Genomic DNA, 26,722 nt, shown 5'->3' with positions numbered 1-26,722 from the left:
ACCCCAGGGTTACACCCTTGGGAGAACCATGAGGGCTCCGACTGGGTGCAAAGGGAAGGCTGTGTGACCCCCGGGCAGCAGACACCCTTTCTGGTCCCGGTGCCCTAGTGCTAACGGGCTCTGGTCTCTCTCCTCCCCACAGCCTGCTCTCCGCCCGGCACGTCCCCTGCAAACGGTCCCTTTGTGGGATTAGGACGGAGGGATCCTCTTGCGGGACAGGTAGGGGCCGAGAGGCCGGCTGGGGGGTGGGGGGCGGGGCAGAGGGGCCGGCCGGGGGGTCAGGGACAGTTGGCCTGCTGGCCATAGCCCCCAGGGACACCCAAGCCAGCCTCTCGCTCCTGACCCAGGCCTTGAGCCTACCCTGTGGGTGTGAGGTCTCCCTCCGCCCTGTCCACCTTCAGGGGCTTCGGGGCACATAGTTGGGGAACCCAAGGCTCAGAGAGGAGAGACAAACAGCCCAGGGTCACACAGCGCACTGCAGGTCGGGACATCCCCAGCTGCGCCCCTATCCCAGTTCTCCAAGCTAGAGAGTCCAGAGTGGGAGGCAGAGGCAGGAAGTTTAGGGTGCAAGAAGAGGCTCAGAGAGGGCAGGCAAGTTGTCTATGGTTGCACAGCGGTGTGAAGTCGTCTCCATCCACGTTGCTCTGCAGCTACCACGTTGCTCTGCAGCTGCCTTGGTACCCTCTCTAGCTGTGCAGCTCCCTACCGGTGGCCCAGGGAGCCCTGAATGTGACGGCAGGAGACTGGACAGCCCCAGCTGTGTCATTTGTTCCGAACCTGCCCCTTCCTCAGGCCTCAGCCATCTCCCTGCAGCTCCCAGAACTACCCCCACCATCTCTGGTAGCTCAATAGGTCTTCGGCCTGGCTACCTGGTCACAGGCCATGGCCTCTGTCTCACTCACTCCTCCATGGGTCCAGAATGCACTCTGACAGATTGATGGCTCCCTCTGCCTTCTCCTCTGGGTCAGGACAGGCAGGGCCAAGGTGGTTAGCCATTGCTGGCTGAAGACGGAGCACAGTGACCCAGGGACCAGGCCTGGCCCACAGAGGACGCGGCCACACTATGTGGGCTAGGCAAGGGCGAGCAGGCGTGGCAGAACGCAGGCCTCACCCCAGGCACACTAGCAAGCCACGGAAGGCTGTGAGGGGGCAGAACTTCCTGACAAGATTCGCACCCCCACCAGGGAAATCAGGAGGCTGCAGGGCTCTTCCCTCCCACCCACCCCTCGTCTAGGCCCCTGCCTCAGCTCTGGGCCTCAGCTCATTCGGCCCCGTCAGCACTTCCAGGCTGTCTACATTGTTATTCCTGGCTCAGCTTCCTTGGCAGCCTGGCTCCCTCCCTGCCCCCCCACCACATCTGCACACCAAGACCGTGGTCGGCCCCCCACCCCAGGCCCCTTCATATCTGAGCACACAAATAACTAAAGAGCTGAGGCTCTGGCTGCCTCCCACTGCCTCGGTCTCCCCCTCTGCCGGCTTGGCAGACTGGGGGTCCCTAGGGAGGTGGATGCGGAGGCCGTGGTCCAGCACCAGGCCAGGGTCACACCCCGGCCTGTCTGGTTGCCAACGGAAACCAGACATGAAGTAAGGGACACGAGCCTGAACTTGGCTCGGCCAGGCTGAGAGAGGCGCTGCCCCTCAGGCCGCCCCGCCCCCTGCAGGCAGCCCCTGGCCTGTGCTCTCAGGCCCCAGGCTGGGACACACACACACACACACACACACACACACACACACCTCACTGTAGTGACTGGGTGGACTTTGCCACAGGCTAGCCCTGATTTTTACGATAGTGCTCACTGATATCCCAGGGACCTTGGAGGGTACAGAAAGAAAAATCTGGAACCAGACCATTGCAAGATTGCTCTTGTCTACCCTCTGGGCCCACCCGGCAGCTTCATGGCTGCTGAGGCAGGGGCATGACTGCTGAAAAGCCAAGCCCAGTGTGGCACTAGGGAAACTGAGGCAGGAGGACCACCTCTCTACCCGAGACCACGGGGGTACACAGTGAGTTCTAGGCTAGCCTGGCCTAGTACTGCGTCACAGATGGAGCCACCCACACGTGCCCCTTTCGAAGGCTCCACAGTGGGGGTGTCGAATTAGCAAGGCAAACAGGAGTGTCTCGGCCACCCACGCACTTAATGCCATACGGAGTCTCTGACATCGCACGGTCCCTGCAGGAGACTTACTTATGTGAAGTCCCTGATAGCACGGGCATACTTACACCGAGTATCTGACGTCACTCCCTGACGATGTTGCTACCGTAGGATGTACTTATGCTGAGTCCTGTCGTCATGGGCAAACTTATACCGAGTCCCTGACCAACGGTTGTAGGGGCAGTCGGGTGGAGGTGGAGGCCATAGGCCAGCATCACACTTGGTATTATGGTCTGCATTCAGGGATGCGGAGTGCAGTGGGGGGTGGAAGGAGGCAGCCTGCTCCTGACACCCCGTTTCTCTCTCTCTCTCCCTCTCTCCGCGGACCACACAGTCCTGGTACCTGGGATAACGGAGTTGGCCCTCCCACGCCTCCACTGCCGGCGGAGTCCCGGAGGTGATGGCCCCCGCCTGCATTTTCAGTGGAAACTTAGAACGAGCGAGAAGCTCCCTGCCGACTCCCAGCGCGACAGAAAAGACAGACACACAGGAGGAGAAAAGGACTAAAGACAAACAGGAAAAAAAAGAAAGAATCTTCCCAACCAAGATGACAAAAGGTGGGAGCCGCGGGTCTCCGTGGTACCTGCTGCTGATGGACAGCCGCCGGCTGCCCTTCTGCACCCGAGGACCCTGCTATCACCCCCAGACCAGACGAGCCTGGCCTGGCACCCACGCCCAGCATCAACAGATGGACAGCGTGTCCAGGGTGGGCCGCCCAGCCAGGCCCCGTCTCCCCAGACCCCTGCCGCCAGCCACCAGCGCCAGCCTCGGGGACCTCCGCTGGTGGTCCCCACCGACGGTGTTTGCCAAAGACAGGGTGCTGGAGGCAGTGCTGGCAGAGGAGGTGGACGTGACCCCCGGCGCGGACAGCAGAGGCCTGGAGAGCACACGGAGCCGCCCAGCACTGGCCCTGCTGGGGACAGACGGTGCCACAGGTACTTTGGGACCCCCGGGAGGGTTCTGCGCCAGCCTCCGCCTCAGCCCTCTGGTCCCCTCTCCTTGCGGACCTCGTTTGGAAGGACACATCTCTATGCAATTTGTCCCCAGTCCCACCCCAGCATGAGAGGCCTCGCAGCTCCCCACCCCCTGGCCTCCTCCTCTCACACACGGGAAGTATCAGCACTTTGAGAAACAGAGGTGGGGGAGCAGGAACCCCCACGCCGAGGCCCCCGGAGGCGGGAGGTGCCACTAAGTGCCTAACCCCTCCGCCCACCCGCCGACCCCCTCATCCATCAGGGACACAGAATGGCCGGGGCACCCCCACCCTCGTCCCCGCCTACCCCAGCTCCTCATCGCCGCCTGTACCCTCCAAGCTAGAGAGATGGGACCCCAGGGGTAGAGCTGGGTGTCCCCAAACCCAGGCTGGGGCTGTGTGCTGTCCCTCTACACTTCTGCCAGTGCCTTACTTCCTGGAGACCCACCCTGGGGTGCCCCACTGCAGGGGATGCCCCCTTTGCACTTTGACCCCCTGATGACATGGGGCCCGGCACAGGGACCAAGAAGGCTGGTGGAAGTGCACTCGGACCCGCGTGGGAGGGCTGTGCGAGTGATGGGGAGACTGGGTGGCGGGTTCCCCATCTGCTATGCGGACTTCACTGACCTAACAAAAGAACACTAAAACGGGGCGCGAGGTCCGTGCCCCAGACCCCGCTCTGTAGCTCCCGTCCACACCCACCCGGGTCCCCATCTCTGGTGGACCGCCCTGGGAGGGGAGGTTGGGTTTTTTAGGGTCACTGAACCCACAAAGGCTCCTCTTCCCCAACCCCCCATCTTGGCCTCGTCATGCCTGTGTCCCTCCCCTCCCTACGGAGGCCGCAAGCCATCACCGCAGCGGAGCCCCAGGGCCAGGCCTCATCCACCCACTGCCCTCCCGGGCTCGGGGCGAGGCTACTTGAACGTACCAAGCCCCCCCAAGACATTTCCCCAACCTTTGAGGCCTCAAACCCCCACCCACCTGTCCGTCTGTCCTCAGGGACCCTCTAGCAGGGGGGACCATTGGGGACATCGCGGGGGTCACTGTCCAAATGTGGGGCTCGGGCCAGTGAGTGTGGGACAGGCTATACCTAGGGTGGACCTGGTCGGTCCCCTCTGACCCCCCCCCAAGCCAGCCAGCCGGGTCCCCCAGGGGTCAGGACAAAACCAACTATTTACGTAACTGCATGGTGCTTAAGGCCCCCCGCGAAACCCGAGAGTCCCCCGGGGCTGCTGCGTGCATGACAGCTCCACCCGGTCTGCCCCACCCGCCCGAGCCCCTCACCGCCTCTACTAAAAAAAGGAAAAAAAGGATACACAAAATATATATATATATATATATATATATATATATATATATATCCTTACCAAAAAAAAAAAAAAACATTATTTCCGAATTTGCACGAACTTTTTACCACAACATGTGCCTTGCTCTCCCGAGGACAAGTATTAACTTTTAAATAATATCCGCGCACACAGACGCATGCCCTGCACGCATAGTTACAAACAGACAAGCGATTACATGAAATAAAAAATAAAATCCAAAAGGGTGGTATTTCTATTTGTAAAAGAAATCAAAAGAAGAAAAACAATTTTATAAAAGAGGAAAAAAAAGGCTGGGCGTAGTGGCACACACCTGTGATCCCAGCTCTTGGAAAGCTGAGGCAGGAGGATAGCTGTGGGTGCCAGGTCCAGCCTGTGCCACAGAGTGAGATGCTGCCTCAAGAAAAAGAAAGGAAGGAGAAGGAACCAAAAAATACAAACAAACAAGAAAAACAATACTATTAAGGAAGTCACAATATTGGTCATGGTTTGCGACCCCGCCCCACCCCCCTCAGCCCTGCCCTTACCCTCACCCCGCGCATTGGGGGAAGGGACTCTCCCTGGTGCTCATTCCCTGCCACCCCACCCCTGAGGGGGCCCGGAGTCCCCTGCCCGGGGATGAGACTCTCAGGCCCTTCCCCACCAACCCTCCCACCCCAGGGATAATGGGGGGTGGAGTGGGGGTGGCGTCCCGTCTTCCAGCCAACCCACGAAGCTGAGTATATGCAATATCTGTCTGTCTGTCTTTGGGTCCAGCTCAGCTGTGGGACGTCCCAGCAGGGGCAGCGGGGACACAGCGGTCTCCGTCCTGCCACTGGGCAGGCCGTTGTCATGTCCGTGATTTCAGTTTTTCTTTCTCTTTTTCCTTTTTGGTTTTGTTGTTTGTGGTTACCTTTGGGTTTTTGATTGTTTTTCTGTCTTCTGTTTACTCTTAAACTTCACCAAAGCTGAGACAATAGCCAGGGGCTAGCAGGGCAAACAGGGGTCCCAGCTCTAAGCCATCCCCCTGCCTCCAACTCCCCACCAAGCAGCGGGAGACCCCAGCCCACCTCACCGCCCACCCTGGCCTGGGCAGGACCTGTCTGTCAGTTAACCCTGTGGCTGGCTTCTGGCTTTTAACTTTGTCCTTCCCCAGCCTGTGTCCTCCACCCCCAGAAAGTAGGAAATCCACGTGATGACCCCTAGGGAACCATCAACACGAGGGGCAGTGGGTGAGGCAGTGTGCCTGATAGCAGGTTGGGGGGTCTTCTCAGTACCCCCATTTCTCAGATCTCCAATTCCCACCCAGGTACCAGGCCCCTGCACCGGTCCTCAGATGGTGACTTTAGGTGGGAGAGAGTGTTAGGAATTTTGGCTTATTTTTCTGCATGTAAAACTAATACTTTCAAACCTGTCCCCTCCTCAGGCCACCAGCCCTTGTCATCCCCAAACCCAGCATCATGTACTGGTGAGGCCCCCACAGCGTACCACTTGGGGTCTAGCCTGTGACCCTAGAAGAGATCTGGGGTCCTGAGCCCTCAAGTCTTGAGCTTGATAATCAGGAATGTCCGTTGTGTTGGGAATGACACCAGGAGGGTGGGCTCCTCCCAGCTCCCCTCAAAGACAGTGCCAGGGTCACCTCACTCCCTTCCCCAGACAAGACACCCTAGGCCACCAGCAGATGTCCTGGCCAGTGGGGTCAGCCTTCCCCGCCGCCTGGCCTGGCTGCATACATAGACAAGCATTTAGTTAGGAGCTCCTCAGTCCCCTCCAGTGCTGAGCTGTTCCGATGGTTCCTTCTCCTCCTGGGCGCTGGCTGCCAGGTCCAGCCACTTATTCTCCCCACCAACTGTTTTGTTATCTTGAAACAGGAGGGTCTAGCCAGGTAGCCCAGGTTGGCCTCCAACTCATGGCAACCCTTCTGCCTCCATTTCCCAGTTGTTCTGACGACAGGTGTGCACCGCCATCCCTGATTCCCCGCCCCCGCCCAGGCCTCACATCCCACTGGTCAGTGACTGTCCTCTCCCTTCCGTCCATCTGTCCCTTCCTACAGGCACCTGTCCACCCATCACAGGGCTGAGGTGGGAGGACTCACAGCAAGTCCGGATCTTGTAGCCATGATACCAAACCGTCATCTCCCAATCAGTGCCTCATACGTCCAATGGTGCAGTGTTGGGGTCCTACCGTGCCTCCCCTCAGTCACCACTCCTGGAGAGGACTCAGCAGGTGTGCTGGGAGGGGAGGAAGGCACGTACCCCCAAGCCACCACCCCTCCCCAAGCACCCAGCCTTGCTACCCCAGCTTGGAGGACCCAATTGGATACCCCTAAAACCTCACAACCCATCCAACCTCAGATCCCAGCCATGTCTCCACAAAAAGAATTCCCTTTGAGTCTGAGGTCCCCAGTGTGAGCACCCCCGTGTCCCCCGCAGCGCCTGGACAAGCATTGGGTTTGAAGGATTAGACAGGGCGGAGTGCATGGCACGCACAGGTTGCGGCAGGGAGCATGGGGACGGTTTCTCTCTCTTCACTTTCTCTCTCCCCTGTCCCCTCACCTTGTTTTCTGGGTGGTAAGGCTGGCCATTTCATTCTCCTGCCGAGATCTTTTGGTTTTATTTTAAGATTTTTGTTTCCTTTCAACTGTTTTGTATTTTACTCCTGGGTTGTTGCATCTCCGACCTTCAGCTTTTCACAAATGCGCCTGCGCGGCCTGTGGCGCCCTCTCCGCCATCCTCCCCAAGCAAGTGGGGGTCTGGATGGGGAGCAGAGGGCACCCGGCCCAGCTTCCTCCATCACCCGTGCCCACAGCAGACTCCAGTCATAGCCTCATATATTACAAACTCATTTTGGTTTCTGGTTTTTTGTTTTGTTTTGTGGATGCGCCTAAGCACCATTGTCTGCCTGCTGTTCTGTTTCTCCCTATGCAAAAAAAGAAAAAAGAAAAAAAGAAAGAAAGAAAAAGAAAAAAGTGAAGGGGGTACATAAAAGATTCAATAAAAGCCAAAAAAATAAATAAAAGAAAGAAAAAATGTAAAAAAAAAAAATTAAACAAGCTTAAGCTTCAAGTGTTTCAAACTGTCTTGGGTCTTCCTTACTGTGTGTCCACAAGGGCTCTGGGCAGATCAGGAGGGGACGGGTTATCCCCTACACCCTATACACACGCTGTGCCTTCTGCCCACAGCACTGGACGGTGCTCACAAGGCCAGGCCCACTATGTAGCCTCTCCCCTCCCCCCTGCACCCCCCACTGCGGGACCTGCTCACCCAAACACTGGGAAGCAGGCTCCAGCTCTACCATAGCTCTGGACTCATCCACAAAAGCCTGAGGAACTGTGGTGGCTCAGGCCTGTCTAGAGGCAGGAGGATCAGGAATTCAAGGTCATATTTGACTTCATGGAGAATTATTATTATTATTATTATTATTATTATTATTTTGGTTTTTTGAGACAGGGTTTCTCTGTGGTTTTAGAGTCTGTCCTGGAACTAGCTCTTGTAGACCAGGCTGGTCTCGAACTCACAGAGATCCGCCTGCCTCTGCCTCCCAAGTGCTGGGATTAAAGGCATGCGCCACCACCGCCCAGCCTTCATGGAGAATTTGAGGCCAACCTGGGCTATATGAGGCCTCATCTCAAAGAACCCAATCTCTTTACCTAAAGCAAAGAGCTGGGGGTCCCCTGTGACCTCCTTGTTCCGTGGGAGGCTACAGGGAAAGTGTCCCAGGACTCTGTCTCCTGGTCACTGCTGAACAAGGGACTTCAGAGAGGTTGAGGCATCTTCCCAGGGCCACACAGCATAGCGGAGGAGTCCAGGTGAGTCTGAAAGCTTCACAAGAGCCTACGAGGTGCCTCCGCTGACAGACCACCTAGGCCCAGCTCCTTGGTGGCCCGGGACCCTGCACTGGGCTCTGGCCTCCTAAGCCTACACAAAGGGACCAGCAAGAACAGTAGGGTTTTTATTAAGTGAAGGGGCTGGAAGGAAGTATCCCCCCGAAAACACCTCCCCTGATGACATGAAGCAAAAGCCCCCTTGGAAAACTGTCCTCAGCAAGAACCAGATGACCATGGGAGAACAGTCCAGAGAAGAGAGACCCTGGCTGAGAAAGTGCGGGCCACAGGGCATCCCTCCCAAACACAAATTCCACTAGAGGGCTCAAGGCCTTCTGGGAGCTCTGCACAGGGGCTCAGGGGCTCAGGGCCATCGGAAAAGAGGAAGGGTACAGTGGGGCATAGCTGTGGCAGAGAATGGCTGAGGGCTGGAGAGCAGAGGTGAGGGAGAGGGCACAGGCTGACAGTGAGGGTGTGCACGGGGTTGGGTGACAGATGGACACCTGGCCGGCAGGGCTGGCTTCCTTGTTTGAAGACAGTTTTGAGATCCAGGCGATACTAGTCTGGATTCTCGTGGTGGCTGCGACTGTGGTTTGCAGGAGCTCCCGCAGGCTGCAGGAGACTTCACAAGACTGTTTTCTTGCTTCTCTCGTCATCTGAGGATTCCTTCTCCTCCAGCTCCAAGCCCTCGTTGCTGTGACCACCCTTCTTGTCCACCTGCTTTTTCTGCTTCTTCTTGTTTATTCTACTGTGGGGTTCAGGGACCACAATGAGAGCCTGTCACTGCTCATGGGATTAAAGGGTCAGACACAGTCTCTGGGGCTGCAGTGACCTCAGGGTTACTCACCAGGAAAGGAAACATGAACTCCGTGGAGAGAGATGGGTGATGGACAGATGGGTGAATGGATGGGTGGGTGGATGGATGGATGGATGGATGGGTAGGTGGATGGGTGGATGGATGTGTGGATGGATGAATGGATGGATGGGTGGATGGATGGGTGGATGGATGTGTGGATGGATGAATGAGTGGGTGGGTGGATGGGTGGATGGATGGATGAGTGGGTGGGTGGATGGATGGGTGGGTGGATGGATGGATGGATGGATGGATGGGTAGGTGGATGGGTGGGTGGATGGATGTGTGGATGGATGAATGGGTGGATGGATGGGTGGATGGGTGGATGGATGGATGGATAAGTGGGTGGGTGGATGGATGGGTGGATAGATGGATGGATGGATGAGTGGATGGATGGATGGATGAGTGGGTAGCTGGATGGGTGGGTGGATGGATGTGTGGATGGGTGGATGGATGGATGGATAAATGGGTGGATGGATGGATGATGAATGGGTGGATAGATGGGTGGATGGATGGATGGATGGATGGATGGATGATGGATGGGTGGATGGATGGGTGGATGGGTGGATGGATGGATGGGTGGATAGATGGATGGATGGATGAGTGGATGGATGGATGAGTGGGTAGCTGGATGGGTGGGTGGATGGATGTGTGGATGGATGAATGGGTGGATGGATGGGTGGATGGGTGGGTGGGTGGATGGATGGATGGGTGGATGGGTGGGTGGGTGGGTGGATGGATGTGTGGATGGATGAATGGGTGGATGGATGGGTGGATGGGTGGATGGATGGATGGATAAGTGGGTGGGTGGATGGATGGGTGGATAGATGGATGGATGGATGAGTGGATGGATGGATGGATGAGTGGGTAGCTGGATGGGTGGGTGGATGGATGTGTGGATGGGTGGATGGATGGATGGATAAATGGGTGGATGGATGGATGATGAATGGGTGGATAGATGGGTGGATGGATGGATGGATGGATGGATGGGTAGGTGGATGGGTGGGTGGATGGATGTGTGGATGGATGAATGGGTGGATGGATGGGTGGATGGGTGGATGGATGGATGGATAAGTGGGTGGGTGGATGGATGGGTGGATAGATGGATGGATGGATGAGTGGATGGATGGATGGATGAGTGGGTAGCTGGATGGGTGGGTGGATGGATGTGTGGATGGGTGGATGGATGGATGGATAAATGGGTGGATGGATGGATGATGAATGGGTGGATAGATGGGTGGATGGATGGATGGATGGATGATGGATGGGTGGATGGATGGGTGGATGGGTGGATGGATGGATGGGTGGATAGATGGATGGATGGATGAGTGGATGGATGGATGAGTGGGTAGCTGGATGGGTGGGTGGATGGATGTGTGGATGGATGAATGGGTGGATGGATGGGTGGATGGGTGGGTGGGTGGATGGATGGATGGGTGGATGGGTGGGTGGGTGGATGGATGGGTGGATGGATGGATGGATGAGTGGGTGGGTGGATGGATGTGTGGATGGGTGGATGGATGGATGGATGGATGGATGGGTGGATGGATGGGTGGATGGATGGATGGATGGATGATGAATGGGTGAATGGATGGGTGGATGGATGGGTGGATGGATGAATGGGTGGGTGGGTGGGTGGATGGATGGATGGATGGATGGGTGATTCAGTGCATGAGTTGATGTTTTGTTGGAAAGGTGTGTGTTTGGGTAGATGTTGGAGTGATGGACATTGTGTAGAAGAAATAGTGTTGTACAGTGGGCACGCAGCCATGTGCTTGGCACTGGTCTGGGCACAGGGCCCCTGTTAGCCTCTCACCCCTCCCTTCCCCCAGAAATCACTCAGTATTACAGAGCTCATCTGCCTGTTCCAGCTCTGTGCCCTACACCTCTTCCTCCCCTGCATCCAGAGCTTGCATAGGGATTCCTGTACAGGAGCCCGCTTGCTGGGCACTATTTCTGCCCCAGCTGACCTCCCAATACTGTCTGGCTAAGTGTGGTCACCCATAGGGTACCTTGGCTCCGTGTACTCATTCTCAGTGGACTCCATTCTGACTCTCACCTCTTCATCATCTGGCCTGCACACATAAAAAGACAGGTGTATGTGAAAGCTGTAGGCTGTTCCTTGCCTCCGCGTACCCTCCTGAAGTCATGAACTCCATAAACCAGGAGGGCTGAACAGAGCGTGGAAAGCAAGGCAACCTCCAGGCTGACCCGGGAGGGACCAAGAGGGTTCAGAGGCCACTGGAGGCGCTGGGTGGGTAGAGTTCAGTCCTCACCTGGGTTTAGAGCACCAGACACGGTTGACCAGCATGAGGACAAAGACTATGAACAGGAAGCCTACAACTGCGGTCAGGCCCACCAGCCAGGGTTTCAGGCGGCGCTCTGTGGCTGTGGAGAGGGGAAGGGGTCAACAAGAGAAAGGCGGGGTCTGTGAGAGTGGAGGGAGGGGCCTGTGGGAGAGGAGGGGCCTGTGGGAGAGGAGGGGTCTGTGGGAGAGGAGGGAGGAGTCTGTGGGAGTGGGATCAGTTAATGGAAGAATCAGTTCCCAGAGGACAGAGTTAAGAAAACTCAGGATGAGCCGGGCGATGGTGGCGCACGCCTTTAATCCCAGCACTCGGGAGGCAGAGGCAGGCGGATCTCTGTGAGTTCGAGACCAGCCTGGTCTACAGAGCTAGTTCCAGGACAGGCTCCAAAGCCTCAGAGAAACCCTGTCTCGAAAAACCAAAAAAAAAAAAAAAAAAAAAAAAAAAAAGAAAACTCAGGATGAGGTGGGACTCAGGAAGAATGGGCACCAACAGCTCTCAGGGGCCTTAGAGGCGGGGCTAGTGAGGAAGACAGGGCCCCGCAGGGAAAAGAGAGGGCTTCTGGAGGGTGGGGCTCTTAGAGAAACGACTGGGGCACCCTCATAGCTGCCCTGAGGGGCTCAGAGGCCCAGCTTGCAAAGTGCCATGGCCTCAGCTTGGGGCTCTCAGAGATGAGATACGAGTACTAGATAGAGCATGGGCCCTGGGGAACACCCTTCACACCTTCTCTTCTTCCTATGCCCTCTGTGTGCCTCAGTTTCTCCTAAGGGAGAACCCAGCCCCAACTCTAGTTCCCGATCACCTCCCAGGGTGTGCTCAGCTCCCCAATCCTACCCTGCTGGGCCTCGGCAGGTGCCAGGAGCAGTGCGGCCAGGAGGAGTAGCCTGCCCATGGTGTCCATGGCCAATGCTGAGAACAGGTCGGCGTCCAGCTGCGGGTGTGAACGACCAGAGGCCCGGGTGGGGTTAAGACAGGGCGGGTGAGGGCAGGGGAAGAAAGGGGCGGAGAACCTGCCACCTGTGGCCTGGCCTCCTGTGCCTGCCCAGCTGAGCCTCAGGCCCCCGAGGGCAGAGTCTGAGACTGGTTTAATATTAACCTGGACTGTCCCTTCTCTCCCCCCACCCCCGCCACCTCCCATCCTGCCCTGGAGACGGCAGCCCTGCGCCAGCCACGTGTGACAGGTCCCCAGCATCCCCTGACAGAGGTCAGGCCGCACCTACAAGCTCTCCCGCGCCCTCACAAGTGCATGAAGCTGGGTGTGGCAGTCAGGCTTGTGGCTGGAGCAGCCGGATCGCTAGCTCGGTCAGAACCAGGCGTCTAGGTCGATGTACCCGTGCTCCTCTCCTGCCCTCAACCTTGGGCCTCAAGCTGATCAGATAGTGAGCCCCACCTGGGCAAAGGGACACCCCACCCTGGAGCGGCACAGGGGCAGCCATAGCCTGGGCACGTGAAAAAAGATTCTAAAGAAACAGAGCTTGGGTGCCATATCTGTCACCCCATACACAGGAAGCCTGTGGCAGGAGGATGGCTAGCTCCAGGCCTAGCCTGGGCTCCAGAGCAGAAATTGTGCTGGGGCTGCATTCACTGGGCAAAGCATTCTCCCAGAATGCACTAGGCCTTGGGTTCCATTCCCAGTGCCCCAAAAGGCAGGAGAGGTGGAATAGGCATTCCAGCCCAGCACTCAGAGGTGGAGCCATGAGAATCAGAACTTTAAGGGTCACCCTCAGCTACATACCATCTGTGAGGGTCATCCTCAGCTACATACCATCTGTGAGGGTCACCCTCAGCTACATACCATCTGTGAGGGTCATCCTCAGCTCATACCATCTGTGAGGGTCATCCTCAGCTACATACCATCTGTGAGGGTCATCCTCAGCTACGTACCATCTGTGAGGGTCATCCTCAGCTACACACCATCATCTGTGAGGGTCATCCTCAGCTACGTACCATCTGTGAGGGTCATCCTCAGCTACACACCAAGTGTGAGGCCGACTTCACACCATCTGGAGAAAAAATGCTTTTTGTAACAGGGTTTCTCTGTGTAGCCCAGGCTGTCCTAGAACTTCCTCTGTAGACCAGGCTGGCCTCGAACTAATAAAGATCCACCTGCCTCTGCCTCTCGAGTCCTGGGATTAAGGATAGGTACCATGACCAGCTTGAAACATTTTTTAGGAAACTTCTAAACCAAAAGATTTAAAACTGTTGTGAGAGCATGTATACCCAGTGACAGACAGAATCAAGGATTGTTCAGATAAATACTGGGCACAGCCAGAAAAGACCTTCTTCACCCATCCAGGTGCTAAACTCCTCCTGTATGCCCGGCAGGCCTGGCAGGTGAGGTGGATATGCCTCCTTTTGCTCCGAAGGCCAGGCTGGCCTAGAACTCGCCATCCTCCCCCATTATCCTCCTGAGTGCTAAGGATGACAAGCCACTAACGCTGAACTCCTCTGTGCTGTGTGGCGAGCTCCTTGAGACGTCAGCCCGGACAGTTCTCAGTAACCTGCCTCAGTTTCCCGTCTGTGCCGGAGGGTGACATGGGAGTGTCTGGGACTGGACCGAGAGTGGGAGGTGGCGCTGCAGAGTTGGACACAATTTTATTTTTAAAGATTTATTTATTATGTATACAGTGTTCTGCCTTCAGACCAGAAAAGGGCACCAGATCTCATTACAGATGGTAGTGAGCCACCATGTGGTTGCTGGGAATTGAACTCAGGACCTCTGTAAGAAAAGCCAGTGCTCTTAACCACTGAGCCATCTCTCCAGCTCTTGGACACGCTTTTCTTCTTCTTCTTCTTCTTTTTTTTTAAAAAAAAAGATTTATGGGGGCTGGAGAGATGGCTCAGCGGTTAAGAGCATTGCCTGCTCTTCCAAAGGTCTTCCCAGCAACCACATGGTGGCTCACAACCATCTGTAATGGTGCCCTCTTCTGGCCTTCAGGCATACACACAGAAAGAATATTGCATAAATCAATAAATAAATAAATATTAAAAGAAAAGATTTATTTATCAACAGTCAGTGGTGGCACATGCCCTTAGTCCCAACACTTGGGAGGCAGAGGCGGATCTCTGTGAGTTCAAGTCCAACCTGGTCTACAGAGTGAGTTCCAGGATAGCCAGGACTACACAAAAAGAAACTCTGTTTGTTTTTTATACAAACAAAAAAGATTTTACTTATTATGTATACAGTGTTCTGCCTGCATGTATGCCTGTGGGCCAGAAGAGGGTGCTGGATCTCAATACAGATGGCTGTGAGCCATGATGTGGTTACTGGGAATTGAACTCAGGACCTCTGGGAGAAGCCAGTGCTCTTACCCTCTGAGCCATCTCTCCAGCCTTTGCCACACTTTTATTTTGTATCCAAATTCAGCCTCACTTTCTCCTCTTAGCAGACACTGCTGATGCAGAAGGAGTCTATGCCAGAATTATTCATAACAATTTAAAACTATCAGGGCGTGGGGCTGACCCAGCCTGTATGAAGAAGCCCTGGGCTCCATTTCCAGGAGCACAGAAACCAGGTGTGGTGACCTGTCATCTACCCCCCGCTCGGGAAGACCATGAGTTCAAGGTCATCCTCTGCTATATATCAAGTTCAAGGCTAGCTTGATCTACTGAAACCCTATCTCAAAGTCTTAATAAGGTGGGGTTTGTGTCTATAATCCCAGCACTCAAGCTGAGGCAGGGGGATTCTGAGCTTCAGGCCAGCCTGTGTCATACAACAGACACAGGTGGCCCAGCTGAGGTGGTGGGGGCTCAGGGAGCCTAAGAAAGGCCAGGCCGGCCAGCCTCGCAGGTGCTGTCCCTCCCGGTCAGTCCAGCCTCCAAAAGTCAGTTTGCACGGGCGGGTCCCGGAAAGCGATGGAGGGGCGGCGAGGAGCCCGGGTGGGGTCCTCCTCCCCGCGCCAGGTCAGGGCCAGCTGAAGGTCCAGCTCTTCCAGGTCTTCCGCGGCCAAGCTCGCCCGGAGCTCCCGTGGGCCTTCCTCCTGGTCTGGCTTAGGGCCAAAGGCCCAGTCTGCAGTGAGGAGACCAGCGAGGGCGTGGCTTGTCCCGCCCACCCTCCCGGGACGGCCCCGCCCCCCGGCCCAGTGCCGCCCACCCGGGCCCACCCAGACCCAGATCAGGCCCCGCCTCCTCTCTGGCCCGACCCACCCCCTGAACCAGCCCCGCCCCCTCCCTGGCCCCGCCCCATCCACTTCGGGCCCCCCCTATCAGTCCCGCCCACCCCAGGCTCAGCTCCGCCCCTCCCCCATGGCCCCGCCCCTTTCTGGCCCAGCTCCACCCCTCCCACTCTGGGCTCACCCCAGGCACAGCTCCGCTCCTCCCTGGCCCTGTCCCTCCCGGGCCCCGCCCCTTTCTGGCCCGGTCCTGCTCCCTCCCTGGCTTGACCCCGCCCCCTCCCACCCCGGCAGACCCACACCGGGCCTCGTTCCCACGCCATCTGCGACCCCGCCCAGGCTGGATTCGCGGAGGGTAGCCTGGCTCACCCGCCAAGTCATGAGCGAGGTCTTTGATGAGGTGGCCCACAATGGCGTAGGCCACGGCCACCACCAGGACGGCGGCCATCAGCAGGTACAGGGCGTAGCGAGGCAGGCGGATGGCGTCCAGCGGAGGCGGCCGGTACTCCTCGTACATGGCCGGGGCCGGGCTCCAGGCCCGTGCCTCACTCGCCGACCCCGCCATGGCTGGCGACACCCTCCACCGGAGCCCGACGCAGGCGATTAGGGGATGAGCTGTAAGGATTAGGACGGCTGCTATATCTGTGGGTCCCCTCCCTCGATGGCTGTCATGGCTGTGACGCCGATCCGCCCACGCGAGGACAGTGCAAAAGCCCGGGGCAGCCGTGGGGCAGAGGGACAGGGTCTCCCGGGGACCCTGGGTGGCAGCGGGCAGTGCACTCATGCGCGCCCTCTGGTGGCCACGGTGGGGAGGACAGATGTAGGGTAGGAGCCTAGGGGGTCAGCAAGTGACAGAGAGACCAGGGTTCAGATCCGAGTTCTGAAGAGTCGCTGCACATGCTGTGGCTGTCCCAGGCTCTGGTAACAGGCATTTCCCTGGGACGAGGGGTTGTTACCCCATGTGTCACCCTCCGGCTTCAAGGGGTGAGTCATCCCATAAAATCCCAGAAACTGGCTGTGAGGGACACAAGACGCTGGGTTTTGTGGTGTGTAGATGAGCTTCATGCCTCTCCACCCCCAGCGGAAGACTGGAGGAGAGGGACCTGTGAGGAGCACAGCCAGGGGTGTGCGGGGTGAGGAGGGGCCATGTGAGGGTGGTGCCCCCAGGAGGAGGGACATCTTGTAGACTTGGTCTCCAGGAGGCCGCCCGTGGGCAGGATGAATGGAGGCTTGAGGAGTCCAGGCTGAGTGACCAATGAGGTGGAGAACTAGCTGGCAGCCTCTGTGATGTGAGGACCGGAGTCAGGGCCACCATCTGTGATCCTGGCATCCAGGAGACTGGGGCAGGAGGAGGATTGCCATCAATTCCAGCTCACTGCCTCACTGCACTCCGACTCAAAACAAAAGTTGCACACGATAGCGTATGGCGGCCATCACAACACTGGGGGAAGCCGGGAGAATAGCGGCCACCCTGGACCACACGGGATGCAGATGGGAAAAGAACCCACAGAGTGGGCAGGGCTCAGCAGTTGCAGCACCAGCCGCTCTTGCAGAGCCACCATGTCTAAAGAACACACACAGGACGAGGGCTAGCCCAGGCTAAAGCGCTCATCCCACAATCGAGGACCACACTGCTGAGGCGGAAGTGTGACCGAGCATCGCTGACCCACACATCTGTCCGGAAGTGGCACAGCCTCAGTCTCCCTTGAACCCTGGCCACGCCCTCTTCCTGGGGAAGGGGACCCAAGGCAGGGGAGGGGAGGGGTCACCCCAGGGAACACGGAATTGTGGGGCCAGGATGGGAACCCATAGCACAGGCTCTTAGCTGTACCTCTGTCCCCAAAAGTCAGACATACAAACAAGGCCATGTGGCTCTCCCCACACCAAGAGCCACCATTTGTCAAAAATAACTTATTTTATTGTGCATCGTCCTGGAGTCGGCTTGTGCCCCTGATGGCCCAGACATGAGGCACCCATGCACTGCCCCTAACCCCGCGAAGTCAGAAGTATTCACCGACCTGAGACCCCACAACCTTCCCCGGCATCTCAAACCTGACCATTCCCTGGTATCCGGAAGCTCCCACACTGCAGTGCGCCCGTCTAGAGGAATAAAATTATAGCCAGACCGCTCCAGGAGGGAACACTGTGCACCAGCATCCAGAGAGGCAGCTGTGGAGGATGGGAATCAAGGCGGCACAGCTGACTGGCCCCCAAGTCTGGATAGTGGGCGCCGCTGGAAGAGTCCCACACGCAGGGCACGGCCCGCAGAACCCTGCACACTGCGGGATATCACACGACGGCAGAGTCCTGGGTAGTCCTAGGCGGTGCCGGGTGCTGTCAGGTTAGGGTGGCGGCCGCAGGCGCTCTAGCCCGTTGGCATACTGGAAGTCCAGGCCGCACTCATGCTCATACATGTCCAGCGCTACCTCGCAGCTTTCCCGCACCACACGCTCGGCATCGGTGATGTGCTCCCGCAGTGCGGCCAGGCAGGCGGGCCTGGCGATGGCACCCAGGGCCTCTGCGCATTCGTGTCGCACCATGGCGCTCTCGTTGGTCCGCGCCAGGGTGGCCGCCAGCTCGCCTACGGCTGCCTCGTGCTGTAGCTGGCCCAGCACGTAGCCCACCTCATGGCGGAAGAGAGCACTGCCGCAGCGCAGACCTGCATGTGAGCACAGGAAAACGGGTCAGAACAGCTGCCTGGGGTGCCAGGGCGGGGACCTGCATGACCAAATGGTCAGGACCACCCAGGGCAAGTGACCAGGTATTTTTCCAGGCTCCCGTCAGGGCTGCATCGTTACCAGGTCCAGCCTCACCTTCAGCCAGGGCCAAAGCCGCCTCCTCGCCACCCACATTGCGCAGGGCAAACATGGCGCGGTACCGCTCAAAGAGTGGCAGCGCCTCGTCCAGCAGGGCCTCCCGCAGCCGTCCGACATCCTGCTCGGCTGCAGGGGGTGCCGGGTCCACGGAGAGGTAGGGTCCTGCACTCCCGGCCTCCCCAGGGTGCTGCTGCAACCACTCCAAACGCCCGACAGCCAGCTGGCACGTCTCAGCCACCTGTGAGGGTGGCAGAGGTGGTGTGGGTCCCAAGGCTGGGTGCACTGGGCCCGACTGGCACATTCCCCTCTCCGAGACTCACACCAGGCAAATGGCTTCAGGCTGGAAGACCAAGGGGGCCAAGCAGGCCCAAGCTGTGTGCAGAGGCCCTGTAGAAGGCGGGGGACAGGCTCATGCACGGGAGCCCACAAGGAAGAACAAGGCCAGAGAGCAGAAGCGAGCCCGGCACCACAGGAGTAATGGGTAGACTGCGCTGCACAGCGCAGCCCTTGCACGCTGCAGTACACGAGGGAGGCTCTGGCATAAACACTGCATAGAGCCACCTTCAGGTCATGGTGGCCAGGGGCACAGACACAAAAAGACACACAGCGTGGGCTCCACGACAGCAACATACAGAGTGGGGATCCAGCGTAGAAAGCTGATTCGTGGGTGAAGGGAGGATGAGCATAAGTCAAATTCTCAAGGCTGGGGACCCAGAGCTGTGGGAGGGCTTAGGGCCGACCCTGCCCCCATCTCTACAGCATCCTTTCCCAGGAGGTTGCCCTGGCAACCAGGCATGGACTCCATAGCTGGCCTCACAGGCAGGGACCAATATCCTCACCTCAACCACTGGGTCCGTAGAATACTGCTTGAGGAGGTCTAGAACTTCCGGGTTACCGATCGCCCCCAGAGCTTCCCCTAAGGAGACAAGTCAGTCATGCAGGGTTTCCATGGTGTCCAGAGGCTGCACGTCAGCTTCCCAGTCGGCAAATCAGAATTCTTACCCCAGAGGTTGGCCCGCTCCGGCTACAGCAGCCCCAACCCAACAGAAGTCATTGGACTAGGAGCTACACAAGCCTTGGGCCAAGGGGACAGAGTGTGCTAAGATCCCGAGGCCAGGAACGGGGGCCTCCACCCTTCTGCTCACAGGCCACTGTAGCCCTCATCACCCTGGAGTCCTCACTGCAACCCTTCCTGCTAAGGCATGCCACGGGGTCGCGCCCTCACTCACTCACCCGCCTCGTGTCGCACCATGGGCTCCTGGCTCCTGTCGCTCAGCACGTCCACCAGCACTGGGATAGCGCGCGAGTCCTGCATCTGGCCCAGGCAGTAGGCCAGCTCGTGCTTCAGCAGGGCAGAGCTGTCCTCGAAGGCCCGGCTGATCCAGGCGATAGCGTGCGGGCCCCCGAGCCCCCGCAGCGTGAACAGGGCCCGGAAACGGGCCTGCAGAGGCTCCTTGGGGTCCACCAGGGTCTTCCCTATCGCCTCCACCTCCTGCTCCGTCACCATGGCGACGGCCTCCGGCAACCTGCCACAGAAAAGGGAGCGGGTGAAGCCCGTGCTGAGGTGCACACCTGCAGACCCAGTCCCGGGGATGCTGAGGCCGGGGATCTCCCCCAAACCTCCATATCCACCACTTCCCAAGGAAGAAGATAAGAGTCCTGGCGCTGTTCGGCCATCTCCGTCACAGGAGGTGGCCTCACGCAGAAGCCCGCTGGCTCGCACGGCTTCTCCCATGTCACAGGCTCCACACGATGCCCACAGGAGGAGGCACGGATGGAAGCCAGGCCCCGGGGACCTGGTCCCCCCATCTCCAGGGACTCAAACCCAGAACTGAGAACAGACCCCCTTCAGGACAGCTTGGATGGCAGATCTGGAAACTGGATCTCACGGCTGCCTGGCTGATCCTCCCACGACTTCACTTGAGACTCCTCCACAGTCGCCGAAGCCCGTGCGATACATTTCACACTTCACTCCTCCCCTCCGCGCCCCCTGCGCGGCCTGACAGGCGCAGAACCACACACCCGGCTCACAGACACTCTCTAAACATGGGTGAATTAACCCGGAAGCAGACATCTACAGCTATGAGAAGGGCGCTCTGCAAAGACCCTGGCGGATGCGTCCCAAACAGGACTGACAGGCTGTGTCCAGCTGGAAGGCCCTCCTGGGCTCTGATGTCATCCAGCTGCCCCCGGGTTTAATGAGGGAGGCATGGCTGCCCAGCAAGGACGCCCAGCACCTCACTGGAGACGCTGAAGCAGGGGGGATGGCCGGTCCCAGATCCTGCTTCCAAAAACGGGAGCTGCACGGGCCCGGCAGCACGAAGCCGCTGCTCACACCCCGCCACCCCGGACAGCCGGGCTGCCGCGGCGGGGAGGCCACCTTGGGTTACGGGAGGCCCCGTGTCGGGCGGCGAAGTGTCCCCCGGAGGCACTTCCGGCGCCCCTCACCGTGCTCTCGGCCACGGGGACTCGACGCTGACTCCGCACACGCAGGACGCATCGACGCAGATCGCGGTGACGGCGCCACGGACAAGGGGAGCGCTGGTCAGCAGCCGCGGCGAGCGCAGCCTAGCGTAGGCGCCGCCATCTCGGCGACCACGTGACCAGGCCAGGCGAAACCAGTGCTCAGAGCCGGAGGAGTGACTTCCGGTCTTCTTCCGACTCCTAGAGAAATCAAAATGGTTTGTTCTCAAAGCGCAACGGCGACCAATACCGACGGAGCATGCGCGAGGCTTCGGGGCGGGGCTCTACCGCCGGGGGCGTAGCCAGTGGTCTGGGGCCATAAGAAAAGGTGGGCGAAAGAGGGGTTAGCAAGCAGCTCGGCGGGTGAGGGCGCTTGCAGCCAAATCCGACGAGGAGAGTTCGATCTTGGGGGCCACAGGCTAGACTACGCGCCTCGTCATGTGACATGTGCATGAAATCGATGTTTAGAAATTTTGTTTTGTTTTGTTTTGTGAGACAGGGTTTCTCTGTAGCTTTGGAGCCTGTCCTGGAACTAGCTCTTGTAGACCAGGCTGGCCTCAGACTCACAGAGATCCACCTGCCTCTGCCTCCCAAGTGCTGCCGCCACCACCACCCTGCAATATTTAGAAATTTAAATACAGGGCTGGAGTGATGTCTCAGCAGTTAGAGACTGGCTGCTCTTGCAGAGGACGGAGGTTCCATTCCCAACACCACACAGTGGATCACAACTGTCTATAACTCTAGTTCCAGGGGATCTGACACCCTCACACCAGTGCATATAAAATAAATTTTTTTAAAAGATACATCATATGTGCGTGAAGATGCCATAAAGAAGTTCATTATTACATAGTTATGTAAATTTAATCTATGATAATGACGTCTTAAAAATAAGAGTAAAGTGAAGGCAAATTAAAATACACTATATATTGATCAAAATGCCCTCAGCTAGGCCGTTAATATATGGGCTTGTATGATATACTAAATAAATATGGAAAACGGAAGTGTGAGTACATATGATGAAGATACACAATGTATATTTATGGATGTGCCAAAAAAATTTAAAGTAAAATGAACACTGTACTGAGAATGAATCATTTCAAAACATTTCATAGCCAGACAATGGTGGTGCATGCTTTTGATTCCAGCACTCAGGAGGCAGAGGCAGGGGGATCTCTGTGAGTTCGAGGCCAGCCTGGTCTACAGGGTGAGTTCCAGGACAGCCAGAGCTACACAGAGAAATCCTGTCTCAAAACAAAGGAAAAATAAACAAAACAAAATAGAAAATAAGTGAAAGCCACCACCACTCTTCCACTGAGATTTTGAGTCATCTGTCAGTCCTCTGCGGGAAGGCAGGGCAGTGAGCCGCACTCCTGGCTCAGTCCAGCTGCACCATGTGATTTAATTTCCTCTCAAGACTATGTTTTTAGACCAGCCTTTGCTCTCAGCCTGGGGTTGGCCTGCTGAGCGCTGGGACCACTGAACATCAAAGTTGGCTCCCAGAGTGACATGGTGTGTGTAGAGACAGAGGCAGGAGAAGGGCCAGCCTGGTCTAATGGGTGAGCCCCAGGCTGAGTGAGAGACCCTGCGTTCAAACACGACAGAGAGCAATTGAGGACCACGCCTTAGGTTTCACGTGCACAGAGAAAAATAAACAACAAACATGGCTGCCGGTGATGACTGCGACACCCATGGACTGTTCGCCACGGGGCACAGCTCAACTCATGTTTACATGAAGCTTCTGGAAGGGCTGGGCTGAGCGGGGGGGGGGGGGGGGGGGGGGGGGGGGGGGGGGGGGGGGCTGCAGCAGGGCACAGGGTGGGGTGATGCCAGGTGTGATCTGGACCTCAGAACAGCAGAGGGGAAGCTGCGGGCGCAGGGGTGCAGGAAGCAGATATGGCTTCTGAAGGAGGCTGGTGCTCTGGTCACTGATTGGCATGCTGCCCAGGCTGCGCTGGGAGGAACTGATACCGGGAAAAGCTACACAGCGCCCAGCAGCCATGACTTCCCTTCTGCAGCTTCTCCACCCTGAGTCCAGCATCCCTGTGGCTGCAGGCCTGCCTTCCTCCCGAGGCGTTTTCTGCTTCACAGCTGTTGGTCAGCTAGCAGCCATTAGCTTGTGGCCTCAACACTCCTGTCTCTATAAAGAGTGGGTTTTTGCCAGGCGGTGGTGGCACAGTCTTTAACCCCAGCACTTATGAGGCAGAGGCAGGAAGATCTCTGAGTCTGAGGCCAGCATGGTCTACAGAGCTAGGGCCAGAATAGGTTCCAAACCAAAGCTGCACAGAGAAACCCTGTCTCAAAACATTAAAAAAAAAAAAAAAGTAAATTTTGTTTTTTGTTTTTTGTTTTGGATCCTCCTGCCTCAGTGTCCTGGCTGAGAGATCAGAAGCCTGTGTCACTGTCTGGTTTGGTGGGGGCACTGTTTTATTTATCTTGTTACATTTATGAGTGGAGCACAGATGTCCCTGTGGTCAGAGGACAACCTGAGGAGCTGGCCTCTTCTACCGTGCGTGCCAAGAATCAGGCTCCCCATGCACCTTTGTCTGCTGAGTCATCTCTGGGCCCTTGACAGGAATCTGAACTCCTGTCCTCATGCTGGCCTGGCAAACACGTTACCGCTGAGATATCTCCCACACCTCCTAATCTGAACTCCTGTCCTCATGCTGGCCGGGCAGACACATTACCGCTGAGATACTCCCACACCTCCTAATTTTGATTTTTTTCAACTTTATTTTTTGACAACAGAGCCAGGTGGAGACGGGGATGTGCCCCTCTGAACCCCAGGGAGGCTGTGAATTTACTGTCACCTGTCTTCCCACCCAGGCTCTAGGTGCCCAGACCCAGAGTGAGGTCCTATATGGTGCTCTGAGTGCCACTGTGTGGTGGCACCTTCTGTGCACCCCTAGGAGGTACTGGCTTCTGTTACCACATTTGGCTCTGTCTTGTCCAGACTCGGTGACCAGGCTTTTCTGATAGGGTCCTCGGTCCAGCGTACTGATTTAATCAATCTTAATTTAGGGAGCTGGAGTAATGAATGACCCAGTGGTTTAGAGCACTGACTGCTCTTCTAGAGGACCCGGGGTTCAATTCCCAGCACCCACAACTGTCTGTAAACTCCTAGATCTGACACTCACACACAGACACACATGCAGGCAAAACACCAATGCACATAAAACAAAAATAAATCATTTAATCTGGGTGGTGGTGGCGCACGCCTTTTATCCCAGCACTCGGGAGGCAGAGGCAGGCGGATCTCTGTGAGTTCAATGCCAGTCTGGTCTACAGAGTGAGTTCTAAGACAGCCAGGGCTACACAGAGAAACCCTGTCTGGAAAAACAAACAAGCAAAAATTATTTAATAACAATATTAATAATAAAATTTAGGGCTGGAGAGATAGCTCAGTGTTTAAGAGCACTGGTTGCTCTTCCAGAGAAACTGGGTTTGTTTCCCAGCATCCACGTGGAAGCTCGCAACTGTCTGTGATTTCAGGATCCAACACTTTCATACAGACACACGTACAGGCATAACACCAATGCACACAAAGATAAAAAATAAATTCAAAAAATAAGACAACAAAGGTATAGATTAGCAAACTTCAATACATCATAAAAATATTTTTCAACTATCTTGAAAAAACAAAATATGCTGGACAGTGGTGTCGCAGGCCTTTAATCCCAGCACTCGGGAGGCAAAGGCAGGCAGATTTCTGTGAGCTCGAGGCCAGCCTGGTCTACAGAGTGAGTTCCAGGACAGGCTACAAAGCTACAAAGAAACCCTTTCTTGAAAAAAAGAAAAAGAAATAGAAACCCCCCCCCCAAAAATGTATAGATTTTTTTTGTTTTGTTATTTTCTTTTAAAGAGTTCCTTATTTTGTGTGTATGTATGTGTCCACATGAGTTTATGTGCAACTCATGGCAGCAGAGACGGGACGGGGGCGTCAGGTCTCCAGAACTGGAATCATCACAGGCAGTTTGAAGCAAACCTGGTCCTCTGCAGGGGTAGCCAAGTGCGCTAAAACCACTGAGCCCCCCCTTTTTTTTGCAGCCCCCACCTTGAACTCCTGATCCTCCTGCCTCTTCTCCCCCAGCCCCGGGAGGACAGGCATGCTCCACCGTGCATTTTATTTTTTGGTGGGTTCTGTGCATAGGACCTCGTTCGTGTTGGCAAACACATCCACCGAGCTGTATTTCCGTTGTGGTTGTTATTTATTCCACATGTGAGATCTCTAAATGCTCCTGTGTGAGTTAGTGCCCTCCCGTGGGGTTCAGCTGATGAGGAGCCCATTCTCTTCTTCAGGCGCATCTGGGGACCAGTCTCAGCATCACAGGTGCGGCACCAGGCACCTTTACCGGCTCCTTCATCACTTGCTGACTTCCCACCTGATCTTCCAGCCCCTGGCACCACGAATCCACTTCCCAACTCTGGACATTTCCTGTCATGAAGCCCAAATTGTGTGGTCCTTTGTGTCTGGCCCTGCTGCTGGACAGTGTCCTTTGGGGTCCCTCTGTCTGAGAAGCTATCAGAGCTCTGTCGTTTTTCAGGGCCATGTGGTGTTCCACGGCATGAATGGGGCCTGAAGCTCCCCCCTCCGCGAGTGGACACTAGGTTGTGAATGAAAGGGGGCACCCATGTCTGCGGTAGGAGGCTGTGGGTGGGTGACTGCGCCTCTGCTGGCCTGGCCCTGTGGCTTGGCTGTTCGGTGTTCTGCTGCCAGCCCCTCTCCTATGTGGGCTGCGGATTTCACGACGTGCGCAGCAAGAATGACCCATCTTTTCCCAAAGCCTTGCAGCATGATTTGCCTTGTTTTGGAACAGGGGTGAGGCACCGGAATCTGAAACCGTGACCGCAGTGTGTGCCGAGCACCCCAAGCCTTTGCGCAAACCTTTCCCCCTTTGCCCACGGAACTCACCCCCCCCCCCAGCTCATCCTTTGCCATATATATATATATATATATATATATATATGTGTGTGTGTGTGTGTGTGTGTGTGTGTGTGTGTATATGTCTTTAGAAAATTTTCCTTTTTTTTTTTTGGTTTTTCGAGACAGGGTTTGTCTTGATCTCGCTGGCCCCTACCTATGTTTTTTTTTTTGAAGCGGGACCTTCTTTTTTTTTTTTTTTTGATTTTTCGAGACAGGGTTTCTCCGTAGCTTTTTGGTTCCTGTCCTGGAACTAGCTCTTGTAGACCAGGCTGGCCTCGAACTCACAGAGATCCGCCTGCTTCTGCCTCCCGAGTGCTGGGATTAAAGGCGTGCGCCACCATCACCACCACCACCACCACCACCGCCCGGCGTAGCGGGACCTTATTGAGCTTTGTTGCGAGCTGTCATCATTGTGGCTTCTGGGAGTACTCGTTTAAGGCGCATAATAAAATCCTTTAGAGGCCGGGGTGGGTGTTCTCACTTTCAGGTAATCCTAGCACTTCGGAAGCTGAGGCTGGTGGATTGTTTCCAGTTTGAGGCCAGCCTGGCCAGAGAGTGAAAACTCTCGAAAGATTAAAACAATACACAAATGCCTAGTGCGTGCACAGCAGCGTCCGCGCGCCGTCCGCGGAGAGAACCAAAGTTTCGGGGTGACGCGTCCCCACTTTTTCCTCAAACAGGAGCCACACCTTCCTCAGCGCCGAGTCATCCGCGTTGTTTTCCCCATTCCGCACCCGTCTCCAGTCTTCCTGGACCGCACTTCCGACCGCGGTTGCCCCGGGCAACGCGTGCCGCCCGGCTTCCTGTATTGATTTGAATCCTGAAGGACGTCCCAAACTCCCGAGCTGCCCCGCGCTGCAGCGCGCAGGCGTAGTTGTACGCGGTGGGCGCAGGCCCGGCACGGAGTGAGCGTGCCCAGGGGGCGTAGCTTCCAGACGCAGCGTGGTGGCGGTTCGGGGGGCGTGGCCCCGGAGGGGTGTTAGATGCTTGAAGGGGCGCGGTTT

At 56.6% G+C, this 26,722-nt stretch overlaps 4 protein-coding genes across 10 annotated transcripts in view; 1 reads left to right on the top strand and 3 right to left on the bottom strand.

The window, feature by feature from the left end:
• The window catches only part of Nfic (nuclear factor I C), a 34,549-nt gene extending 27,063 nt beyond the window's left edge, over positions 1–7,486 (top strand). For 2 of the 3 annotated variants that reach the window (XM_041668773.1, XM_041668772.1), the window contains exons 9-10: positions 143–219; positions 2,488–7,486. In XM_041668773.1, the coding sequence (XP_041524707.1) occupies positions 143–193 (51 nt within the window). In that variant the 3' untranslated portion in view covers positions 194–219; positions 2,488–7,486. The remainder of the gene's footprint in view (positions 1–142; positions 220–2,487) is intronic. The other variant, XM_041668774.1, reaches the window with a different exon arrangement.
• An 879-nt stretch (positions 7,487–8,365) lies between these two features.
• On the bottom strand, positions 8,366–12,364 carry Smim24 (small integral membrane protein 24). Of its 2 annotated transcripts, none has more exons than XM_041669750.1 (4): positions 12,241–12,364; positions 11,380–11,491; positions 11,116–11,178; positions 8,366–8,998 (listed from the first exon to the last, which is right to left on the bottom strand). In XM_041669750.1, exons 1-4 carry the CDS (start codon positions 12,305–12,307, stop codon positions 8,875–8,877), a joined length of 366 nt encoding a protein of 121 aa, XP_041525684.1. In that variant the 5' UTR covers positions 12,308–12,364; the 3' UTR covers positions 8,366–8,874. The 2 variants fall into 2 exon arrangements, with proteins under 2 accessions (XP_041525684.1, XP_041525685.1); XM_041669751.1 differs by having other exon boundaries at positions 8,366–8,995.
• Positions 12,365–14,629: 2,265 nt separating this feature from the next.
• On the bottom strand, positions 14,630–17,288 carry LOC121459781. Of its 2 annotated transcripts, none has more exons than XM_041669781.1 (2): positions 15,888–17,288; positions 14,630–15,415 (listed from the first exon to the last, which is right to left on the bottom strand). In XM_041669781.1, the coding sequence occupies exons 1-2, from the start codon at positions 16,300–16,302 to the stop codon at positions 15,213–15,215; spliced, it is 618 nt and encodes a 205-aa protein (XP_041525715.1). In that variant the 5' UTR covers positions 16,303–17,288; the 3' UTR covers positions 14,630–15,212. The 2 variants fall into 2 exon arrangements, with proteins under 2 accessions (XP_041525715.1, XP_041525716.1); XM_041669782.1 differs by having other exon boundaries at positions 14,630–15,391.
• A 159-nt stretch (positions 17,289–17,447) lies between these two features.
• Positions 17,448–20,913, bottom strand: Dohh (deoxyhypusine hydroxylase). 3 transcript variants are annotated; one of them, XM_041669778.1, is made up of 5 exons: positions 19,974–20,146; positions 19,568–19,860; positions 19,174–19,250; positions 18,332–18,572; positions 17,448–18,177 (listed from the first exon to the last, which is right to left on the bottom strand). In XM_041669778.1, exons 1-5 carry the CDS (start codon positions 20,141–20,143, stop codon positions 17,861–17,863), a joined length of 1,098 nt encoding a protein of 365 aa, XP_041525712.1. In that variant the 5' UTR covers positions 20,144–20,146; the 3' UTR covers positions 17,448–17,860. The 3 variants fall into 3 exon arrangements, with proteins under 3 accessions (XP_041525712.1, XP_041525713.1, XP_041525714.1); XM_041669779.1 differs by lacking the exon at positions 19,974–20,146 and adding an exon at positions 20,783–20,913 and having other exon boundaries at positions 17,449–18,177; XM_041669780.1 differs by lacking the exon at positions 19,974–20,146 and adding an exon at positions 20,178–20,461 and having other exon boundaries at positions 17,449–18,177.
• Positions 20,914–26,722: the final 5,809 nt, after the last annotated feature.

Source organism: Microtus oregoni, unplaced genomic scaffold (assembly GCF_018167655.1).
Source record: "Microtus oregoni isolate MIOR12 unplaced genomic scaffold, Mior012 000019F_ref0000042, whole genome shotgun sequence".
Taxonomy (NCBI): Eukaryota; Metazoa; Chordata; class Mammalia; order Rodentia; family Cricetidae; genus Microtus; species Microtus oregoni.
Note: the sequence above shows the minus strand (reverse complement) of the source record. Positions and strands in the feature narration are given on the sequence as shown.